The 22758-nt window shown below is 38.0% G+C and overlaps 1 protein-coding gene across 4 annotated transcripts in view; it reads left to right on the top strand.

Moving 5' to 3' along the window:
- Fggy (FGGY carbohydrate kinase domain containing) overlaps positions 1 to 22758 on the top strand; it is a 635483-nt gene that overhangs the window by 510349 nt on the left and 102376 nt on the right. For all 4 annotated transcript variants that reach the window (XM_090333735.1, XM_090333733.1, XM_090333734.1 and 1 more), the window contains one exon: positions 11789 to 11896. In XM_090333735.1, coding sequence (XP_090189861.1) covers positions 11789 to 11896 — 108 coding nt within the window. The remainder of the gene's footprint in view (positions 1 to 11788; positions 11897 to 22758) is intronic.

Genomic DNA, 22758 nt, shown 5'->3' with positions numbered 1-22758 from the left:
CTTATTTAATCCTTCATAGATGTTACACATAGAAACTAATCCTCCCAAGTGGTTGTGTTCCCTTGTTTATTTTTTCAAGCCAGCCCAACCTTCATTTCCCACTTTAGAATTCTAGTCTAGCTAGTGTCAGATCTTACTTTTTTTTTTTCTTCCAAATCAAACTCGCTTGTGAACTCTAGTCCTTAAATAGGAAATACACCTTGGCTGATGTGGAGTTGATGGTACTAACATAACATACAGTTCCCTGGGTCACTGAATGTACCAGGCACTGTACCAAGGCCTGTAATAGAGTGTGCCACATTTAATCTTTGCCGATGTGGAAGAGACATCCTATTTGTTCCACATTGCTGAAGAAGAGTCCAAGTACCAAGGTTTCTTACAATTTAAGACAAAACACTGGATATCTGTGGTCAGATCTCTGAGACTGTATCTGAAGCCAGACATTGGTATTAAAGTGATTTTAAGGGAAACCCAAGATCTGATCAGAAGTAGGACAAGAGGTAAAAGTGACCACAGTTTGGCAGTCAAAACTAAGGAGATGTGTGCCAGAGACACTGTGTAATAGGCACCACAAATGTGTGGCAAGAGAAAAGGCTGTGTCATCCCCATCCATCTACACCTGCTTATCAGCCTCATTTGGGAGGTTGTCCTCTTTATTTAACCGAATCCTATGGTCTACAGGAAGGAACTGTTTTTCCTAATAGCTAGTTTAGAATTAAAAAAAAAACAAAAAACATTGGTTGGACCATATTTGAGAACCACTCTATAATTAGTACTGTGCTTTTCTTCTGGGGAACATAACAAAGAGGGAAGACAGAAGCATTCAGTGTGGCCATTTTATATCAGAGCAACAGAGCTAACCCTTCATCCAACGACTACTATGAAGATGACCTACCTTTTTCTTCATTATCTCCTTTATCTCCCTTTCTTTCCCAATCGCCCCCTTTCCATTCTGACTGTCCTTTCTTACAGAATCCATAGAAAACATCAATAAAGGTTTACTCATTCTAAGGTGAGACGCAGTCCGAGTTCATTGGAACAAATCAAGCATTTGTATACAGGAGACCAAGTGTGGCTTTTTGTTTGTGGGAAAGAGATCTGGGGAACTTTTGGAAGACCTCAAAGCTGGCTGGCTATGCAATGTCTCTTGCAAAGCAATTTTGGGTGTGTTAAGTATAAGTGAATGAGAAACATGTGGATTAAATTTCTATTGTGATCACATATGGGTTTAGGAATGATAAAGAATGAGGAATTCAGGGTTGAAGAGTCCAACATACTTTACAAATAATTTAGGACATCTTAGACAGCATTTAACTGCCTTCCTCCATCTCAAGCTTGGGGACTGTTCAGTTTGGTGACAGGCCTACTCAGTGCCCTCCCTTTTTGCTCACACTGCTAAGCCAGGAGATTATCTGTGGACGGGTTTTATATGATCCTCTTTTGCTCAGACTGAAACAAAGAGACTGGTTTCTAGGAAGTGAAAGTTCTTTGGTAGAGAATTTCCTTTCAGAAATCTCCAAATAGAAACCAAGGTAAAGCTTGAGCTTTATTAACCATATGTTAGTAACAGGCTTGGGGACATGTTTCCTCCCCTTACCTCCCTTCTAGCTCTGGGGATCTAACCCTAGGCAAAGGCAAAGGCTCTACTACTAAGCTATATTCTCAGCTCTTAAACATGTTTTGTTTTCTATATATTATTACTTTTAATTTTAGTGACATGGTGATGTTAGTGAAATAGCTACATCCCAAGTATGTGTAGTGATTTAATTTATAAAATACATTATATTTATAGATGAGTACATTTATACCATATTACAATAACCTACTCTAAACAATGAGGAGAATGAAAGGAAGATGTTAACAGGACTACTTCATGCAGCATTAGAGCAGAGGTCAGTGTTTAAAGATGGCATCAAAGAGGTAATGATACTGAGTAAAATCTTAAAAGAAAATATAAGTTAGGAAAAGTAAGAAGGAATGCATTCCTGCTATAGAGAGGAAACTTTATGAAGAAGCTGAGAAAGAAATTATCACACTAGGGAAATTTTGACTTGTTCAATAAACCTGAGGCCTAGTCCATGCTGTGCTTAATACCACAAAAAAGTAACAGAAGGAGATGATTAGGAAATATAATCACGCATGTGATAAAGCCAGTAAAGTAGGGAAAAGCAGATCAGAAAGTATCTTGAATATCCTGGAAGCCTCTAAAGGATTTAAGTAAGGCAAAGACACAACAGGGTTTTCTTACTAGAAAGTATGGAAGCCAACTTCCTTAAACAGGGATAGATGGGGTAGAGAGTTGAAGACAATATTTGAAGCAAGGAAATGAATTTAATCACTATTAAAATAGTCTAAGTAAGACATGATGGGAGGGGGCTGAACTAATGTAGTGACAATAGGTAGAAACAAGAAGCTTGTATTTGAAACAAAAAGTGGACAGCAGATGGAATAAATGAGCTAATCAAGAGGACAGGCATCCTACCACCAAAGTAGTCTCAGAAGGAAGGATGGAAAATGCATGCTGACTAGACATACATGTCAAATAGCTAATATGGAATCCAGGAACAAGGTCTGGGTTTGAGATAAACATGTGTTAACCATCATCAAATAAATTGTCATTATATACATGAGAGGGGAGGCACTGACTGCAAGAGACATAGGGGTGAAATGGACGTGGCAGGAAGAACCTACCAGAGCAGAGCCAATCATGGGGAGAGAATGGGCATGAATCCAGATCTACAAACTAATCATTCCACAATCTAAAAAGAGAGTGAAAATAAATCACTTGCTGTTTAACACTTTTTGAGATCCTACTATATCCTAAGCTCATTATGTGCATAATACCACTCAAGGCTTGGACATAACTATGATAGATGACATGTTCCCATTTATAGGCAAGAAAACTGAGTCTCAGCAAGACTCAGAGAGTCACAATGCCAATAAATAACACAACTAAAATTACCTAGAGTTGTCTGACTCCAAAATCTGTACTGTACTGTGTACACTGCCTTGAAGAAAGGACATAGTTTTTCCTTCACTGATTCATAGGAGAAACAGACACATTAATAGCTCATTATAATTCAACCTGAGAAGGACAGAGCTAGAGGTGAATACTGAGAACTCTCATTCATAAACAGATTTCTCTATGCTCTTTCTTTTTTGGTACTGTGTAATGATCTGGAAGTTGGCAGGAATGGATATAAATGGTTTTTCTCTAGTAAGATGATAGCCCCATCCATTTGGAAGAAAAGATGAGCCACCATGGAAATACCCAGTCCCACACATGCCTGCGGCTCCCCTCGAAAATCCCAGCCTGGCTGGGGTCACTCAAAGCAAAACCTCCTGTTCCCTCCCAGGACTTCTGGTGCTTGGAGCCTGCCTCCTGCCCCTGCCAGAGGATTAAGCCAGGCCAGATTCAGAATGATGGGCTGGAGAAGGCAGAACAGATGGAACTAGAGCAGCTCCCTGCCCCCAGCCAGTCATCTGTACCAAAATGAGGTGTGAGAAGGCATCCAGGCTTTGTCGTGCAGGGAAACTCAGCTGATGGGAGCATAGCTTAGATGAATCTGTGCCAATGGCATCCATTCCTGCAACCAGTGTGGGCACAGACAAGAAGAGAGGCAGGAACACATGGGAAGAGTCTTCTAATCCCAATTTAGCATTTCTGATCTTTCAGCAACGTCTTCTCTTGTCATGAGATTGTACTGTACTGATCGTATTTGAGGCTACACACCCTTACGGTGACTCTTAACTCTGAATCCACAGGTGCACACATGTCACTTGATAATTGAGTGGCCTGCAGGCCTCTTTTGAACTCCAGCCCACACTACATTATAAACTTTGGGAAGACAAGAACACAGTCACCACTCTGTTCAAAAGCCCTACCTTCCATATATTTTTATGTTTACAACAGTACTTTATACTGTGCTGAATGTTTATTCATTGACTATAACAAGTTATACATAGTAGCTGTTAAATACAGTCCCTGAAGTTGGTAGTCAGAAAGAAAAAGAAAAAAAAAAAGATCTCCAATAATCTTTGCCAAAGGTTATCAGGATGACAAAGCAAGTAGAGACTTGGAAAAGTCCCTAGAGAAAGACCAAGACAGTTCTCCAAAGCCCAGGCTATGTGAGGGCACTGTCTTGTGTGGAGGTATCTCATAGGAGAGTTCTGAGGGGCCAGCTGGGGTGGACTGACTAAGCCTCATGGAATCTCAGAGAAAACCTCAATTAAATAAAAAGACATTAGGCATCTCTAGTCCAGGTGACTCATTTCTTGGTGGCAAGAACAAGGTCTAGTAAGGGAAACACAGTTGATGGTTTATAGCTTGGATCTCTTCTGTTTATTACCTATTTGACTCTTACAGCTTAGCTTTCCTCAATTGTGCAGTTAAGGATAATAATGGGATCTTATTGGATTATCATTCATATTAAATGTGTATGTAATGAGCTTAGAAGAGCCTGTGGCAAGGATAAATACTGGCAAGCATAAATATCCAGTAACTGTTAGAAATTAGCATGTTGTTATTGTAACTATTTATTATAATTATCATCTAAAAACTTGAAGGTCATCTCACTGAGGCTTTTTTACCAATGTAGCTTTTGAAAAATTGAGTTTTTAGATGGCACTAATACCTATGAATGCAAAATTGTGTCTGTTCTTTAAACCATATGATGTTTTATCTAAAATAAAATGCAAAACTTGAAAGTCAGCCCTCATAAAATCAATAGGTGTGTTCAGCTCCATGATACTGAGCGATTTTTCCTGGGTCACCCTCCCTCCTAGCTTCAGTGCTGCTACCTCTGAGACTGAGACATGCCTTTTCTCTCCCAGACAGTTAGCTAGCTACTAGTTAGCTGCTCCTTCCTTTGTGCTAGTACCAATTGCCTTCCTACTGCACTGTAGCTCTTAGTGTGTTTGGTTTCCTTTTTCTTTTCTTTTTCTATTTGCTTTGTCAGATGAGGGATTCTCTGAGTTTTGAAGCCATGTGGACACATTACTTTTATAACCTTATTATGGATCTCATTCTGGTGAAACCAAATGTTTTCTTTTGTTGGAATTTTCATAATTCTATTTATATCCACATAATTAAAACATTTGTCAAGTGTCTAAATATAATTTAAATGACAATGTTGAAATGAATTGCCATGTATCTACCACCCAGCCTATGGAAGAGTGTATTGCTAGTTCCTTTCAAGGATAAAATCTTTCCTTTGTTTCCTCCTTCCTTACTCCTCTGTCTCTCTCCTTCCCTCCCTCCTTTCCTTCTTTCTTTCTTCCTTCCTTCGTTCCTTTTCTCCCTCACATCTAACCCCCCACCTGCCTGCCTCCTTTTCTTTTTTTTCATATATTTTTATTGTAACTAATAGAAGGGTTACATTATATTCATCAGATAGAAGGTACATTACTTCACAAATATTGATACCCTTTCTCATGTCATGGCCCCCATTTCCCTCTCCCCCTCCCCCCGCACATCTTGATTTCCCTCCTTCCCTCTCCTATTTCAAATAACCAATTAAGCATATATAAAATATATCAGATAACAAGATGAAATATTTTAACAATATGAGATAACCAAGGGACAGCAAAAGAGATGAGAAATAACATAGTACCTTAAGGACAACAATCATTCATTATATGGCTTTTGTTTCTATATCCTGGAGGTCCTTACATTTAGCTTCACACTATCTGGCCTTATGTATCTAGATTTTGTTCTATTATAAATCTCTGCTAGGAGAGCCCAAGGTTTCTACTGATTAAGACAAATGAGGGAAACCATTGAGCCTATGTTCCTTTGAGTCTCTGCCTGTTTTTCTTTCGCTTTAAAAAAAAAATAGTGCTGGTATGTAGTTGCCTCAAAAGACTAAACATAGAGCTCCCCTATGACCCAGCAACCCCACTCTTAGGCATTTACTCAAATATCCAGAAACAAGGCCATACTGAACCTACCAGCACAACCATGATCATTCCAACATTATTCACCAGAGCTAAGATATGGAACCAACCCAGATGCCCCTCAGTAGATGATTGGATCAAGAAGATGTGGTACTTATACACAATGGAATTCTATGCTGCCATCAGAAAGAAAAAAACATAAGGAGTATCAAGTATGAGAACTAATGTACCTACTATCTGGCGAATGTAACTCTAACTCCTCTATACATTACCTCAACAATAAAAATGAAATAATAAAAACAAGAAAGAATGACATTGATCCATTTGTAAGGAAATGGAAAGATTTGGGGAAAAATCATATTAAGTGAAATAAAGCAGACCCAAAGAAACATAGACACCATGATTTCCCTCATTTGTAACAATTAGTATACGACTAGGATTTTTACTAAAAGAGGATCATGATAGCCCAAAATGTAGGTACATATGGGTATATATGATGAGGCTAAGCAAAATGAACTCCAGGATATAGAAACAAGAGGTTTATCTTTGTGATTGTTGTTCTTAATGTATATGTGAAGTTATTTCTTTCCCTTCTTTTCCCCTTATGCTTTATCTAGATGTTGTTACTGATTTGAATGTGGTACCTGGTATATTACATATATATATATAATATGTATATATTTGTTTATTTAAAAAAAGGAAGGTATGGGATAAAACAAGATGAGTGGGGGGGTGGGGGAAGGGAAAGTGGGAGAAAAACATGGGAGAGTTAACAATGTTCAAGTAATGTACCCACTACCTGACAAATGTAACTGTAACCCTTCTGTGTTTCACCCAATCCTGACAATAAAATTTGAAAAAAAAAATGACTGCTGATATTGGAGCCTGTCTCTCTGACTTAGCTTCTTCACTCATAGCTGGTACTCTACCACTCGAACCATGCCTTCACTTTCAGCTTTTTACTAACATTTGGAGAGAAGAATTTCTCAAATTTGTTTGCTTGAGCTGATTTGAACTGTGATGCCCCATCTCAGCCGCTTAATTAGCTAAGATTATAGTCTCTGGTGCCTGGCATAAGATACAAAAACCTTAATTATACAGTTACATAAATATTAACCAATTCCTTACCTAATTCTACATGGTGTTTAGTTCCTTGGGATCATTTAAATTCTAATTAATTTTGGTAAACATGTCCCATAATAAGCAAGCCTGCAAAGCACCATCTCTTTTCTGTATCATTACTAAGAATGCTGACTAAAGTAAGACCAAGGACAAACTCCACTCTTCCTAGTAATGTCACACCAGTTATTTCTGGTAGTGGTTGCTCAACCAGTCTCCTGGCTGTCTATCATATAGGCCTCAGTCCAAAGAGAGTTCATGTTTACTTAGTATTTAACTTGGAATAAAATGTTTGTACGTGACAGCCTATTCAACTTTCACAAGTCTTCCAAAATGTATATCTTTCTTAGAAGTGAGAAAAGAGAGTCTTAGAAAAGTTACCTTGCAAACGATGACATGTCTTTTATGTGTTAGCATTAGGAATAGAATCATGGAGGGTCTTTTTCCTGACCTAGGTCTTCTTCATTCTGCTCATGAGTATAGCAAGGAAAACTTATCAAAGCCCTTTGGAAATAAAGGTTGTCTAATAGCCAGAGACCTCTATTCAATTTAATGAATCTGTTGGCTCCAGTGGCCCTTGCTTTCTAACCTTCAGACATAGATGAATTCTCAGAAGTTCTGGTTTCCTAGTAGCAAAGTAATTTGGCAGAGGCAGTATGGAACTTGTAGACCATATTATGTGACTGTTTTATGTTTGGGTAGCATTGGATACACCTTTGCCTCAATTTATGAACCTGGATAACAGAAGTAATGACAGCATCTTCTCTCAGGGTGCTGGGGATTAAGTGATTTCATACCAGTACTGTGCTTAGAGTGAGGCCTGTACTAAGTCTTCACTCGAACTTTATATTGCTGCTGCCAGGAGCACCATTAGTCCTGGCAAGGCAGCATCCTGTACGGACACCTGTCGTCAGTGTAGTGCAATGTGCTTTCTCGTGTTGGGTCATAGAGCAGCCAAGGTACCCATCAGCCTGGAAGGATCTTTCACAAAAATATTTTGAAATATTTAGGCTTACTGCAAAGGATTATAGAACACATAAATACACTAATGTGCGTTGTTCTCCCTCAAAACAAATTGTTTCTGGTTTTCCCAAGCGTTCAAGGCTTAGGAGTCAGTAGGAGTACTCTTTGTTTCCTTACTTTACTGGAAGTGTCTGATGAGAAGCATGTGCCTTGCCAGATAAGCGAACACAAACAAGAGTCCATTCATCACTGTCTCCCCGGCAAGAGCTAAGCAAAGGGCCCATGGACATTTGTGAGCCATAGGCAACAATCCTCTAGTAAAAGCCTGCTGCACTAATATTCTTAATAGGAGTACTGGACATGGGAGCAGGGATTCATGTGTCTCCTTCCTAAGCAATACATGAGGGAGCAAAAATGTATTCAGGTGCTTGAGGTCAAATATGTACTTGGTTCAAATCTTACATTGTCCATTTAATAGCTATGTGACCAGGAAAGATTTATTTACTCTTCTATTGTCTTTGTGCATATGTGTGTGTGTGTGCATGTGTGTGTGTGTGTGTGTGTGTGTGTGTGTGTGTGTGTGGCATTTGTTGGTACTGGGTTTGAACTCAAAACCTAGGTGCAGTCCCTTAGCTTTTTCACTCAGAAAAGGCTACAGCTATGGCTCTATTTTTAGCTTTTCAGTAGTTAATTGGAGAGAAAAGTCTCATAGACTTTTCCTGCAGAGGCTGTCTGTGAACTTTGACCCACAGATCTCAGGTTCCCGAGTAACTAAGAATACAGATGTGAGCTACCAGCACCTGATAACTTATGTACTCTTTATTGAACCTGTCAAGTGAGGCTAAGAATTCTGGGAGGGAGAGTAGTACAGGACACAAAAGAATGATTTGACTTTGGTGAGTATCCATCAACCTTTACAATCTCTAGTTTCCAAATAGTTGTAATTGAGGATTTGATTAATACTTGTGTAGGGGTAACTAATTGTTTGGGTAAGACTAAGGGCTTTTTAAGGACATGAGATTTTCACTGCTAAAAGTAGTAGAGTCCTGGCCAAACTTGACTAACTAGCCCGTCTGGTCTTCCCATAGGGCATACTCCATGCGGGTGGTGCTTCGGTGCTACTCTTATGCTATTTATCTCAATGCCTAACACACATATGGATTAGGGCGAGAACTAAGCTAGTAGAAAAAAGAATGACTATGTCAACATAACTTGAACTTTTTTTATGTGTACAAGTTTGCCTTTTTCTCCCAGAGATTATCTTTCCAAGTTTATGAGTTAAATGCCTCCCTTTTAATAAACTGTCCTTATTTGACAAAATTTAAAGTTAGCAATGTTACATAGTTTCCTTACATTCTCTCACTCCCTTCCCATCTGAGGTTGGAAATCCTACTGATTTGAAAAATCACTGGTTTAGCAAAAAAAGAAACCAGAATAGTTGGCATCAAGATAATGAAAGGACTATTTCTGTGCTGAAATGCTAGACCATAAAACTCATGAAACAGAAATTATGAATATTCAGTTCGCTTTGCTATCTCAAGAGCTCACCATAGTCCAAAGTATATATAGTCAGAGCTGAAGCTGAATAGATATTAAGCAGAATAAATAAATGAACACATTTTCTGTTTGGCCTCAAGACCTTATGGAGTAGACCTAGTATGATAATTTCCCTTTTCTTTTTGCCTTATAGATGAGTGAATATGTGGCCATTTACTACCTGCCTTGGCTCCTCTTTACACATTTTGCCTTCCAATGAAAGAGGCTCCCATATTCTGCTACAAATAGCATGACAGTGTGTCAAATTTCTAAAAGAACCTCTCCCCATGGGGCACTGTCCATTTCATCTAGCTAATACCTTCAAGTCATTTAAAGCCAAGCCTGTGTCCCTCCTCCAAGATGCCACTCTGTGCCACTTGTCCTGTCAAAAATAGAGTCAGAGTAAACTGAAGGAAGGCTTATTGCCATGTAAAAACACAGGTTATGAGCAGTGAGACTTCATCCCAATAGAAAAACAAACAAACAAAAAGCAACTGTATTTCAGCAAGTAGGATTCAGTTTATAAAGCAGAAGAAGCAAAGTCAATACACAATATAAAAATTGAACTCTGTAACTTGAGTATAGGGAAACAATGCGAAGAGCTATGAAAGAGGTAGTAGTGATGGCGATACATTGTGCTTATAACCTAACCTGGAAATGAAATACCTTAATAATAAAAACATACTTAATAAAAATACTTAATAATAAAAATTTTAAGCAAAAGGAGGAAGTACTTTGATCTTTTCTTGGTAAGCTGTTATATATTAAAATTTGTTTGTTATTTGGAAAAGTACATCTTTTTAAACTTGCTGCCTTCAGCTGAATAGTTTAATTTCATTGAATCATGCTGATAAAGATGCAGCCTAGTTGGACACTAGGCTGTCATCCTTGCTACTCTGTAGGCTGAGATCTGAGGACATTGGTTCGAAGCCAGCCTAGAGAGACAAATCTGAGGGATTCTTATGTCTAGTTAGCTAACAAAAGGCTGTCAGTGGAAGTGTGGTACAAATGATAGAGAACAGCTTTGAATGAAAAATCTAAGTGGGAACACAAGGCTCACATCATAATTTTGTTAACTTATACCTGCAAGCCATGTGCTGATACTTTACAAACTCTAATCTTGACTACTTAGGAGGCTGAGATATAGAAGATGGCATTTTGAAACATCCTGGGCATAAAAGTCTACTAGACTCCCCCTGCAAAATAACTAACAAAAAGAAGGAGGTGAGAGTATGACACAAATGATAGAGCACCAGTCTAGCAAGCCCTGAGTTCAAATGCTAGTACCTTCAAAAAGATTCATATTTACAAGAATGCCTACATTTTGCACTTTGTTTATCATTAGAAGGAATATTTGAGAAAGATTTTGGTTTTGGTTGCTTGGTGTGAGTAGTTGGCCCTAAGGTATTTATTTAAATAATGGCTTCTATTTTTACTGTTCTCTGGAACATATTTTACCCTCTTGGTTTTTCTTCTAGTATACACTTTTGTACTTACCATCCCATTTATGGTTTTTAAAAATATTTTAATATTATATAAATATTAATCAATTTTATAGATGGGGAAAAGCTATATAAATATTTCAGTCCATGGACAAAAGAATTCTGATTTTTTTTTCTGTTTCCAGCACCAGGAGACATACTATTAGGTGGATAATAAATGTGAAAGGAACTCTCACAAAAATGCTAACAAACCTCAAACCTTAATCATTTGTAAAAGTTCACATGTGTTTTTCTCAAAAATCTATTGGATGGCTGGAAAAATCTGATGGCCTTGGGACAGTCAGCTGCTGGTCTCAGCTGCTGGGCTGAGATGACTGGGCTGGCTTGGCTCTGTTGCATGTCTTTCTATCTGGGGCACGTGGCTCAAGAGAAAGAATACAAGTGTTTGGCCTTCAGAAGACTAGGGCCTGACTGTATCATTTCTGCTTCCTTCTCTTGACAAAGCCATTCGCAAGGCAGACCCAGATTCAAGAGTCTGGCTAAGGATGTAGCTATAGGAAAAAGAGTGGAAAAGGTCCAATTTGTAGACTCTGCCAGCCAGAGAAAGCCAACAGAAAAGACTTCATCTTTCCAAAATGGTAGCTTTTGTTGCTTTGCCATATCCATGAATTTATCACAAAGGTTTCAAAAGATGCAATCATGGTCTTCCTCAGGAGAAAATGATTTCACCATAATAGAAGATACTCAGTAAAAATCTAAATTCCAGTCAAAGAAATATCACATGAGACAAGCGTTTTTATATATGCCCTCACCATATTTCTGTTTCTTCCCAGATCAGCAAAGAACCAATTTTTGTGCCAGGTGTCTGGGGCCCTTATTTCTCAGCCATGGTTCCTGGGTTTTGGCTGAATGAAGGTGGTCAGAGCGTTACTGGAAAACTGGTAAGTTGATGCTTTTTCAGTCAGGTTATGATTATTCTGTTATCGCTGACTGGCTTGTTTTGTCATACTGCCCACATCCTCAGCATCTGAAATACTTGTAGACTCCAAAGTCAGAGATAATATTTTCTCAGTATACAACCTAACACACAATACATATGCAGCATGTGTTTGCTAAAGGAATAAGCATGCTTGGGTAGTGATGCCACCTCTTTCTTCTCAGTGATCTTTTCCCACACTAACCTATTTTTATCAGAGCAATTAAAATGTTATTCTGCTTTTGAAACCAATAAAGTTACTCCTCTGACAAATCCTTTTTTAGTTCCCTAAAGATTTAAAGACATGGTTCAGGTCATCATCTCACCACATCCTATCCTTTGTGATCATCCCCTTGAGTCTCATGGGTGTATCAATCACTTAGACTAGACTGGGAAGAATTCTTCCTGCTCACAGCTTCCCCATGTCCCTTGTACTTCTATTTAAAAGATGCTCTGTACTATTTTGATGGTTATACTATAGTTGGTCTTTTAAGACAAATTAGCTATTATTATGTCCTGTTTTGTTTTGTTTTTCCAGAACTGGATTTTGAACTCAGAACCTTATGTTTGCTATGCAGACACTCTACCACTTGAGCCACATCATAGCTCTATCTTCTGTGTTCTTACAAGTTCGTTAATCTGCTATTCAAGAATATCATAATCATAATTCCTAATATTATTTTAAGATAATATTGTTAATATTCTTAAGTCTAAGGATTTCTAGTACTCTTTTAATTTTTTTCATTTTTTTCTATATATTCTTTTTTATTGTAATTAACAGAAGGGTTACATTATATTCACCAGATAGAAGGTGCATTACTTGGCAAACATTGATACCTCTTCACGTTTTGTTCCTATTTCCATCTTGGATTTCTAGTACTCTTAAAGTTCCTATGAGATAAAAGTTACTATCTGAATTTCACAGCTGGGTGATTGAATCTCAGAAGTATAGCACAGTCTGGAGGAATGACTGCTCCTTTATGGCCTTTGGTGCATTTGTTACTTACCCTTCCTTGCCATTTGCCAATTCTAGCTTATTCATTTTATAAATACAGATCGCTGATCCTCAATTCTCAATCACACCGTTGCTATACAGTAATCTGTAGGAGGGCGCTGTATCTTTTGTTCTTTGCCTCCTATGTACATCTTATGTAATAAGCCACATTTAGAAATGGCTGCCCTAGCCATTGTGTGTAGTGTGGACACCGTCATAAAACCCTAGTTAATGCAAGAGGTAAAGGAGGACATGAGAGAAGAGAGGAAAAGGGAAGTGAGGTAAAGAAGACAATAAAGACCCAAACAGAGAGAGAATGAGAGAGAGAAGGAGGGAGGAGGGGTGGGAAGGGGGGAGGGAAGAAGGAGAAAGAATAGAGAGGAAAAAGACAAGAACAGTATATTGAAAGGAAAATATTGTCTTTCATTTTAAACACAAGTTTTCTGTTACAAAGCAAATTCGTCCTTCTAAGTCTGTGACTAGATTGTTACTTAAAAAGAAAATTTTCATCTGGTTTTTCTTGAAGATAAAAGGAAAAATAAGGTAGGATGTTTTCTGGCTCAGGAACACTTACAGTTTCATTTGACTAAGAATTGTGCTCGTTTTTCACTCATTTCACATGCTTCCATTTCTCTGGTGTCTATTCTTGTTTGAAAGGTGCACCCTCCCCTCTTGTGAGTGACTGACTTTAGTTGTTTCACCTAGCACCCATCAAGGATTGCTTGCTGGTTTGCCCAAATAATTGGAAAAAAAAAAAAACAACACTGTTTTTAAACCAGATTTTTTCCATAACAGACCAGCTTGCATTCACAGCATCCAGATGTTGCTACTTATTTCCAAGCTTGGCCATTTTCCCCCTCCAACTCTTCTTCTCTGTCTTATTTTGAAATCATTTTTATTAGAAGAGCCATCAAGTAAAGGTCTCCCAAGCTAGCTAATTCCTAAGCTACCCCTGTGTGGCCTTGACTTTCCGGAGCAATTAACTCAAATGAGTGGCCATGTTTATCAGGTAGTGGGTACATTACTTCTTGAATATTGTTACCACTTCTCATGTTCCACCCCCCCAACTCCCACCAGCTCATCTTGTTTAGTTTTGTGTTTTTGTTTTGTTTTGTTTTGTTACCAGTCCTGGGGCTAGAACTCGGAGCATGGGCACTGTCCTTGGACACTTTTTGCTCAAGGCTAGCTCCCTGCCACTTGAGCCACAATGCCACTTCCGGCTTTTTCTGTGTATGTGGTACCAAGGAATCAAACCCATTAGGCCAAACTCCTGGCCCTGCTCATCCTGTTTAACACCAAATTTTAACTTAGGAACTTGAGTTATAAGGCTGATGTGTTATGTGCTCTTGGGATTTTAGGATTTGTTCACTGAGGGAGACTGTGTACCCATCTGAGCTCTAAGGCTGCTTGCCATGGTGTGTGTGTGTGCGTGTGTGTGTGTGTGTGTGTGTGTGTGTGTGTGTGTGTGCGTGTGTGTGATGAATTTGAATTGTACACAATTCTATATAGGCTGTGGACACAATGATTTTATTCATTCATTCACCCAATCATTCTATCATCTTACAGGGACTTCTTGATCAGGACCAGGACCAAGCTAGAATGAGATCACTCCATTAGGTCATCATCAAATAAAAGCATTGGTTTCAGAGCTGATCATTATAATTTAACTTAAGACATAAAAATAGACTGTAGTAGTTCTGTAGCCTATTGGGAAGGTAGGGACTAATACTTGCTGAGTGCCTGTTACTTACAGGCCCATTAAGATTCTGTATGTTATCTGATCCTTGTGAAATCTACTTTATGATATTAGTTTTATGAGTGAAAAATCAAGCTGAGAGTGGTGAAGTAATCTGATAAACGGTTTAGTTAGTTTTAACTATTCAAACCTACAGTTCAAACCTAACTTGGCCACCAGAGACCCCAAATCTTTCTCAAGCTAGAATTTACTCTTAAAGAGCTGAGTGTTGTATATAATTTTTTTAGACCCCTTAAGACGCCACTATCAGTGGCTCATGCCTATAATCCTAACTTCTTGGGATGCTGAGATCATGGTTTGAAGCCATCCTAGTTAGGAAAGTTTGTGAGACTCTTTTCTCCAATTAACCACCAAGAAAACTGGAAGCAGACCTGTGGCCCAAATGATAAAGCACTAGGCTTCAGGAAAAGACCTCAGGGATTGCATGTGGGCCCTGCGTTCAAGTCCCAGGAATGGCATGAGAAAGCAAGAAGCAACTATTATTTATTATGTTTTCTTGAAGCAAATATGGTTGGCAGGCATGATGGGGACATGCAAGAAAGACATGTACATCATTATTAACAGAATTTATGTATAGACTCAAGTATGTCCCTAGCAGTTCTCCTAACTAATCAGAATGACTTCATGGATACACACCTCAACTCTGTAAAAACAAATGCCTCCCTTTCCTCTCCTTCCCTGGCTCTCATTATATCTTTTGTGTACTCACCTGGACAGACAGAGATAGCCCTTCACTTGTCTGCAGAACAAAGCCCATATGCTTCATTGAGCCAGCATTTATTAAGTAGTCATTATATGTAATGTAATGTTCCAAATGGGAAGATAGAAATGAGTAAAACACCCTCATGTTGTCCTCTGACCTTGAATCTATAGTCTTCTCAAGCATACGTTCTGACAGGAGACCAATAATGCCAATAAATGCATTTTATGTCAACTGTAAGTTAAGAATAATAGAGAATGTAGCTTGTGATTTCAGATGGGAAGTCTACAATTTTAATCCAATTGTTAGGATAGGTTTTAAAGGTGGTATTTGGGCAAAGAGTGAAGAAGGGAAGAAACTGCAGGGATTGGTACAACAGGCCAAGGTAATGACTGGTATGCAGATTCTGAGTTGAATGTATTTCTGGGTTATTATAGGAATATCAAGGAAGCCAAATATTTGTAGTAGAGCAGCCATCATGATGGTTATTAAGTACAAATTCAGAGATACAGGGTTATTTCATTGGCCATGATAAGTCTTTCATGATGAAATAATGAGCAGAGGTATGATATTATATACCTTCGATTGTTAAAGTCTCATTCTAACTGCTGTTGGCTATGTTGAGAATCAGCAGTGGAGTAGGCAAAGAAGCCAGAAAGAAGCTAGAAAGGGATGCACAGAGGGGCTAGAAAAGATTGATCAAGTTTCTGATATGTTGTAAAGTAGAACCAACAAGGTATTTTGATGGATTGGCCATGAGGCGTTCAGAATAGAGAGAGGTTGAGGTTTTTAACTGGTGACATTGTTGTTGATGAAGAACGTGGATTAGATGTCAGGGAGGTATGGGGAAAAAGAAGATCAGGGATTATTTCCAGTTTTCTGTCTGTAGTAACGCTCCCCAAGTGGATCCTCATTATTTGTCTTCATGTTGATAAGGAGCACTGTCATATATATTTTATTGACATCAAAAAATGAGGATAAGGGGCCAGGAGTTTAGCCTAGTGGTTGAGTGCTTGCCTAGCATGCACAAAGACCAGGGTTTGATTCCTCCACATACATAGAAAAAGCCATAAATGGTTCTGTGGCTCACGTGGTAGAACTCTAGCCTTGAGAAAACCCAAGGATAGTACTCATGCCTTGAGGTCAAGCCCCAGGACTAGCAAGAAAAAAAAAATGAGGATAAGTTCTTGACTGTTCATGATGCCTCTGTCGACACATCCAATCCATCAGTAAGTCCTGATCCAGGAAGATCCACCTACACAATTTATCACCTGTCCATCAATGTTCTTTAAGCCTCCACTCCTATCACTTCCAAGTAAACCACCATTGTCTCTTCCTGGGGCATGTAGCTGTAGCACACACATCTTTTGTTCCCAGCAGATAGTAAGATTGAATTTTTTTCCTTACAGTAAATAAAAAGATACCAGCACTTAACCACACACGCACACACACACACAAAGCCCATTTGGAATTCATATATTAAGTGACCATCTTCTGATTTTCAATTTGGTCTAGTTTGATTCTCTATAATTAATGTCAAGGTACCAGTGACTTGGTATAGATCTTTCTTTTCTCTTTGTTTTGGGTGGTCACACCTGCCCTTTTATTTGTTTGTTTGTTTTCTTGCCTTGTTTTGAATGTATGTTTAATTAACTGAAGATTAATTGTAAATTAAATATATTCAATCCCATTAATTGTCAGTTTTGTGGTGTCAGTTTTGTGGCTTTTATTGCCAGTCCTGGGGCTTGCACTCAGCCTGGGCACTATCCTTAAGCTTTCTCAAGGCTAGTGCTCTGTTACTTGAGCCACAGCACCACTTCTGGCTTTTTTTTTTTTTTTTTTTTTTGTATAGGTGGCACTAAGAATTGAACCCAGGGTTCATCCATGCTAGGCAAGCACTCTACCACTAGGCCACATTCTAGGCCCCAGTTTTGTGGCTTTTAAGGTGTCTCTTTCTGCATCCTTTTATGAGATTTTTTAGTAATTATAATAAACCTTAATGTACCTTAATGTACTCCAGTTGTTAAAGCAAATTACCACCAACTGGGTTGTATAAACAGAGACATTTCTCTTCTGCCTATTGTGGAGATTGGAATTCCATGATAAAATTCTGGCTGATTAGTTTCTAGTGATGACTGTCTTCTTGCTGAGGTCACTTTCTTAGTGTTTTTACTCAGTCTGTGTATGAGGAGGAGAAGGGGGATTTGAACACTGGTATCTCTTTTCTTACAAAGCCACCAGTTCTATGTATTTAAACTAAATTACCCCAGTGACATCCAGTATTCAGGCTTCAGAGTTTGAATTTGGATGAACACAATGTGTTCCATAACAAAGAATCATACATATTTCCAAGAAAATCTGGTAACTAGCAGATAATATTTGCATAGATTCACAAAGTGACCATTTTTATTGCTTGTATCTTTTGATTAAGACTTATTTCCATCTGGTAACTTTTCTCTTTAGACTTCTTGCATCATTCTTATGATGCTAGGTCAACTGGCAAAAGATATACTCATTTAAATGTATTTATTTTACATTATATCATTATATATAATTATATGCTTATATATGTGTATATATATATATATATATATATTTGCTTGATGTGGAACTAGTGGTTGACAGGCTTATCTACCCTCCTCCTCCTCCTCCTCCTCCTCCTGTTCTTTTCCTTCAGTATCTGGAAATGTGAATATTAGCACCATAGTTTCTGAGGGTTTGTTTTTTTTTATTAAACTTTACAGTTCTTTATCCAGATTAAAATTTGAAGCCAGGTATCATGGAGCACATCTGAAATACCAACTACTTGACTGGTGGAGGTAGGAGGATCTGTATTTAATGTGAAGGTTTGAGACCAGTTTACATAAAAGTTTTGAGGAGACCTGTACAGAATGTAAAATGTGTTCCAGCATTTAAAACTTTAATTTGAAGACAAACGGGGAAGATTTGACTAGTATCTCTGACTAGCTAAACTTCCAAGACAAAGATGAGTTTGAGTCTCACAGACCTCTCCCACTTTGTATCAGTCAGTATAGCTGTCTTACCTCTGTTTCTGCATCTAACAAGACAAAAACGTGTGAAACATAGTGAGAAAGTAAGTGAAGAGGGGATATTGTCAAGAGACTGAAAGCAGGTCATCTCTATGGTGGATTGACCCTGATGCCATTATGTCTTAAAGTCCAATTGTTTTTATTGTTCTTCCCTGTGGATCATTTTTCTCTGACTGCTTTTAAGAGTTCTCTTTTTATTTTTGTTTTGATTGTGGTATGCAGAGATTTAGTGTTCTTTGAATTTATGCTTATTCAATTGGTTAAGTTGATGTGTTGTCTCAAGCATGGGAAATCTTTAGCATTTCCCTGCTGAGACTCTGATTACACGTATTAGACCTTTGACTTTAGGCTCAATGACCCCTAAGAGACTTCAGGATGTAATTTTTCTCAGGGAATGTTCTCAGCCCTATTCTTTTCCTCTCATCCTGCTATCTCTCCTTCTCTCATTTGTACTGTATTTTTAAGTTCATCAGCCTTTCATCTAATTATCTACAATCAGTCCTCAGACTCATCAGCTATTTATTTTAAATAAGACAATTTTCATTTTATATTTTTTGACCAGCTTCTGTTTGTTCACCAATTCTGAGAATATTTTCCTTTTCATCCTTCAGCATTGCTTAATGAACTACTTGCTTTAAAATTCTTGTCTTCTTGATTCTGTAGTTAAAGAACCCTATAGACTCCACTCCCAAGTTGCTTGAGCTAATTCGAAACTTTGGCAAGGTATAAAATCAACCCTCAAAAATCAACCTCCTTCCTATGTGCCAACAACAGGAAAAGCGAGGCAGAAATCAGGAAAGCGACTCCTTTTGCAATAGCCTCAAAGAAAATAAAGTACTTAGAAATTAACTTAACTAAGAATGTAAAGGACCTTTATGATGAAAACTTTAAAAACCTGAAAAAGGAAATTAAACCAGAACTGAGGAAGTGGAAAAACCTCCTAGGCTCCTGGATTGGAAGAATTAACATCTTGAAAATGGCAATTCTGCCAAGGGCTATCTACAAATTCAGTGCAATACCCATCAATATCCCAGTGTCATTCTTTAAGGAAATAGAAGAAGCAATCCAAAATTTCATATGGAATAATAAAACAATCCTTAGCAGAAAGAACAGCACAGGAGGAATTTCAATACCAAACTTTAGACTCTATTACAGAGCTATAGTGACCAAAACAGTTTGGTGCTGGCACAAGAAAATGTCTTGAGGACCAATGGAATAGAACTGAAGACCCAAAATCAACCCGTAGACCTATGGCCACCTAATCTTTCATAAGGGAGCCAAAAGAAAAAAAAATAGAATGGAAGAAAGAAAGCCTCTTCAACAAGTGATGCTGGCAGAACTGGTTAGGCACCTACAGAAAACTCAAGTTGGATCCTTCTATGTCACCCTACACCAGGATTAACTCAAAATGGATGAAAGACCTTGAGGTAAAAGCAAATAAACTGAAAACTTTACAAGAAAGAATAGGAAATACACTAGGTCTCCATGGCACAGGTAGAAACTTTCTTAAAGAAGACCCAGAAACACAACAAATTAAAGTTGGGACAAATGGGACTCCATTTAATTGCAGAGCTTCTGACACAGCTGGCAAGTTAAATAGAAAGCCCACAGAGTGGGAGAAGATCTTCACTAGCCATACAACAGACAAAGGCCTCATATCTGAAATACATCTACAGCTAAAAAAAATTTAATCTCTCCAAAACAAATCTTCAAAGAAACAGCCATTCCATTAAAGATGGGCTAAAGAAAGAAAGACTTCTCTGATGAGGAATTAAGAATGGCCTATAGACACATGAAGAAATGGTCAATATCTCTGGCCATAAAAGAAATGCAAAGCAAAGCATCTTTGAGATTCTACCTCAGCCCAGCTAGAATAGCCATTATCAAGAAATCTAATAGCAACAGATGCTGGAGGGGATGTGGCCAAGAAGGATCTCTACTGCACTGTTGGTGAGAGTATTAGCTCGTTCAACCATTGTGGAAAGCAGTATGATGGTTCCTTAAAAGACTAACTAACCATAAAGCTCCCTTGTGACCCATCAATTCCACTCCTTGGCATTGACCCAATCATCCAGAAACAAGGACATACTAAAGCCCCTAACACTATGATGTTCATTGCAGCACTATTTACCATAGCAAAGATATGGAACCAATCCAAATGGCCCTCCGTAGATAATTGGATCAAGAAGATGTGGTATTTATACATAATGGAATTCTATGCTGCCATCAGAGAGAATGAAAAAGCCCTATTTGTAAGGAAATGGAAAGACTTGGAAGAAATCATATTAAGTAAAGTAAGCCAGACCCAAAGAAACATAGGTTCAATGGTTTCCCTCATTTTTAATAATTAGTACACATCTAAGACTCTCCTAGCAGAGGATTACAATAGCTCAAAATCTAAGTACATAAGGTCATATAGGGTGAAACTAAATAAAGTATGGAAACAAGAGCTTTATCTTATGTGATTGTTGTTCTTAATGTACCATGTTATTTCTCTTCTCTTTTTTTTGCCCTTTGGTTAATTTCATATTGTTTCTGTGTCTGACTTTGTTATCTGGGGTATATTATATAAACATGTTCATTTGAAATAGAAAAGGGAAATGGGAAAACAAGATGATTGGAAGAGATGAGGGGAGGAAAATGGAGACAAAAACTGTGAGAAGGGATATCAATGTGTGTGAAGTAATGCACCTACTATCTGATTAATGTAACTGTAACCCCTCTATACATTACCCGAATATTAAAAAAAAAATCTTGTCTTCTAAATCTTACATCTTTGACATCTCCGGTTTAACATCTATAAATGTCTTTTCTCTTCATTGTGGATTATATTGTTTTCTTCCATATGTCTAGAAATTTGGGGTCTTATTATAGGCATTGTGAAAAGAGGTTGGTTTATTTAAATGCCTCTAAAAAGGCTCAATTTTTAAGCAGGTAGTTTATTTACTAACCCCTGAGTTTTGTTTCTTCTGTAATAAGCACTTACTGAAAGTCTGTTGAGATCTTTCATTTGGATTCGTTATAGTATTTTGTACAATGCACATGTAATCAGAGATTAAGGTTAGCTTTTGCATGTTCAGTGTTGGAATTCCTTTCTGGCTCTCTTTTTGTAATTTCTACCAATTTAATTACTTCAGTTCTGACTTCTGATTTCTTATACATTAATACTACATATTTTTGGACAGGGCATGGTGGCACATGCCTGTAATCCTAGCTACTCAGAAGGCTGAGATCTGAGGATCAAGGTTCAAAGCCAGCCTGGGCACAAAAGGACCTGAGACTCTTATCTCCAGTTAACCTCTAGAATAAAAGGAAGTGGAACTTGGCTCAAGAGGCAGGGTAGTAGCCTTGCACTGAAGAGCTCAGTGACAATGCCCAGGCCAAATTCAAGCCCCATGACCCCCCCCCACAAAAGAGATAATACATATTTTATATGAGTACTAATTGTAATATATAATTCTGATAATGGCCCTCTCCAGACCAAAAACATTATAAAATTAACATATATATGTAGAAATATTTTTGTATCCATGTATATAATCTTCTCCAGTTTCTACCTGATTTTGACCCTTATCCAAATGTTCAAAAAATGATTTTACAATCTTTATGGCAAATATATGTATATATATATTTGCCAGTCCTGGGACTTGAACTCAGGGCGTGGGCACTATCCTTGAGTTTTCTCAAGGACAGAGCTCAACCACTTGAGCCACAACACCATTTCCAGTGTTTTCTATGTGTGTGGTGCTGAGGATTCAAACCCAGGTCTTCGTGAATGCTAGGCAAGCACTCTACCACTAGGCCAAACTCTCAGCGCTAGCAAATTTATATTTTATATTGAGTTTATTTATACTTGCTACTATAATACTCGTTACTTAAAATTGTTCTCTATTGTGAATTGATCTGACATGAACTATTCAGCTATTCTCAGAAATGAAATCCCTGAATGATGTTTTTAAAAGCAGTAGGACATGGAAATATAACTCAGTGGTGAAGTACTTGGCTAGCATATGATTGGGCTTGGGTTCTATTCCCAGCACCACAAAAAAGGAAGGAAGCAACTAGAATTATTTTATCCTCTTGGGTAAAATTCTTGAATCTTTCCATTGTCCTTTCTTGTTGCCTGCTAGATTTGACCCACTTCCTACAACTCTGTCCTGAGTTTTTATAGCTTTCCCTCTTCCTTTCCTGCCTTGTCTCACATCATTTCCATTGATGTTTAGGCCATATGAAGCTCTTTCCTTCTGCAGACTCTTTGTATCTGCTGTTTCATTTTCTTGGAAATTGTTGGATGTTGTTCCTTTCAATATCTTTGTGTAGATTTCAT

Source organism: Megascapheus bottae, chromosome 6, assembly GCF_031878675.1.
Source record: "Megascapheus bottae isolate mThoBot1 chromosome 6, mThoBot2.hap1, whole genome shotgun sequence".
In the NCBI taxonomy this organism is placed as follows: Eukaryota; Metazoa; Chordata; class Mammalia; order Rodentia; family Geomyidae; genus Megascapheus; species Megascapheus bottae.
The sequence above is the reverse complement of the archived record's forward strand: the minus strand, read 5'-3'. Positions and strand labels throughout refer to the sequence as shown.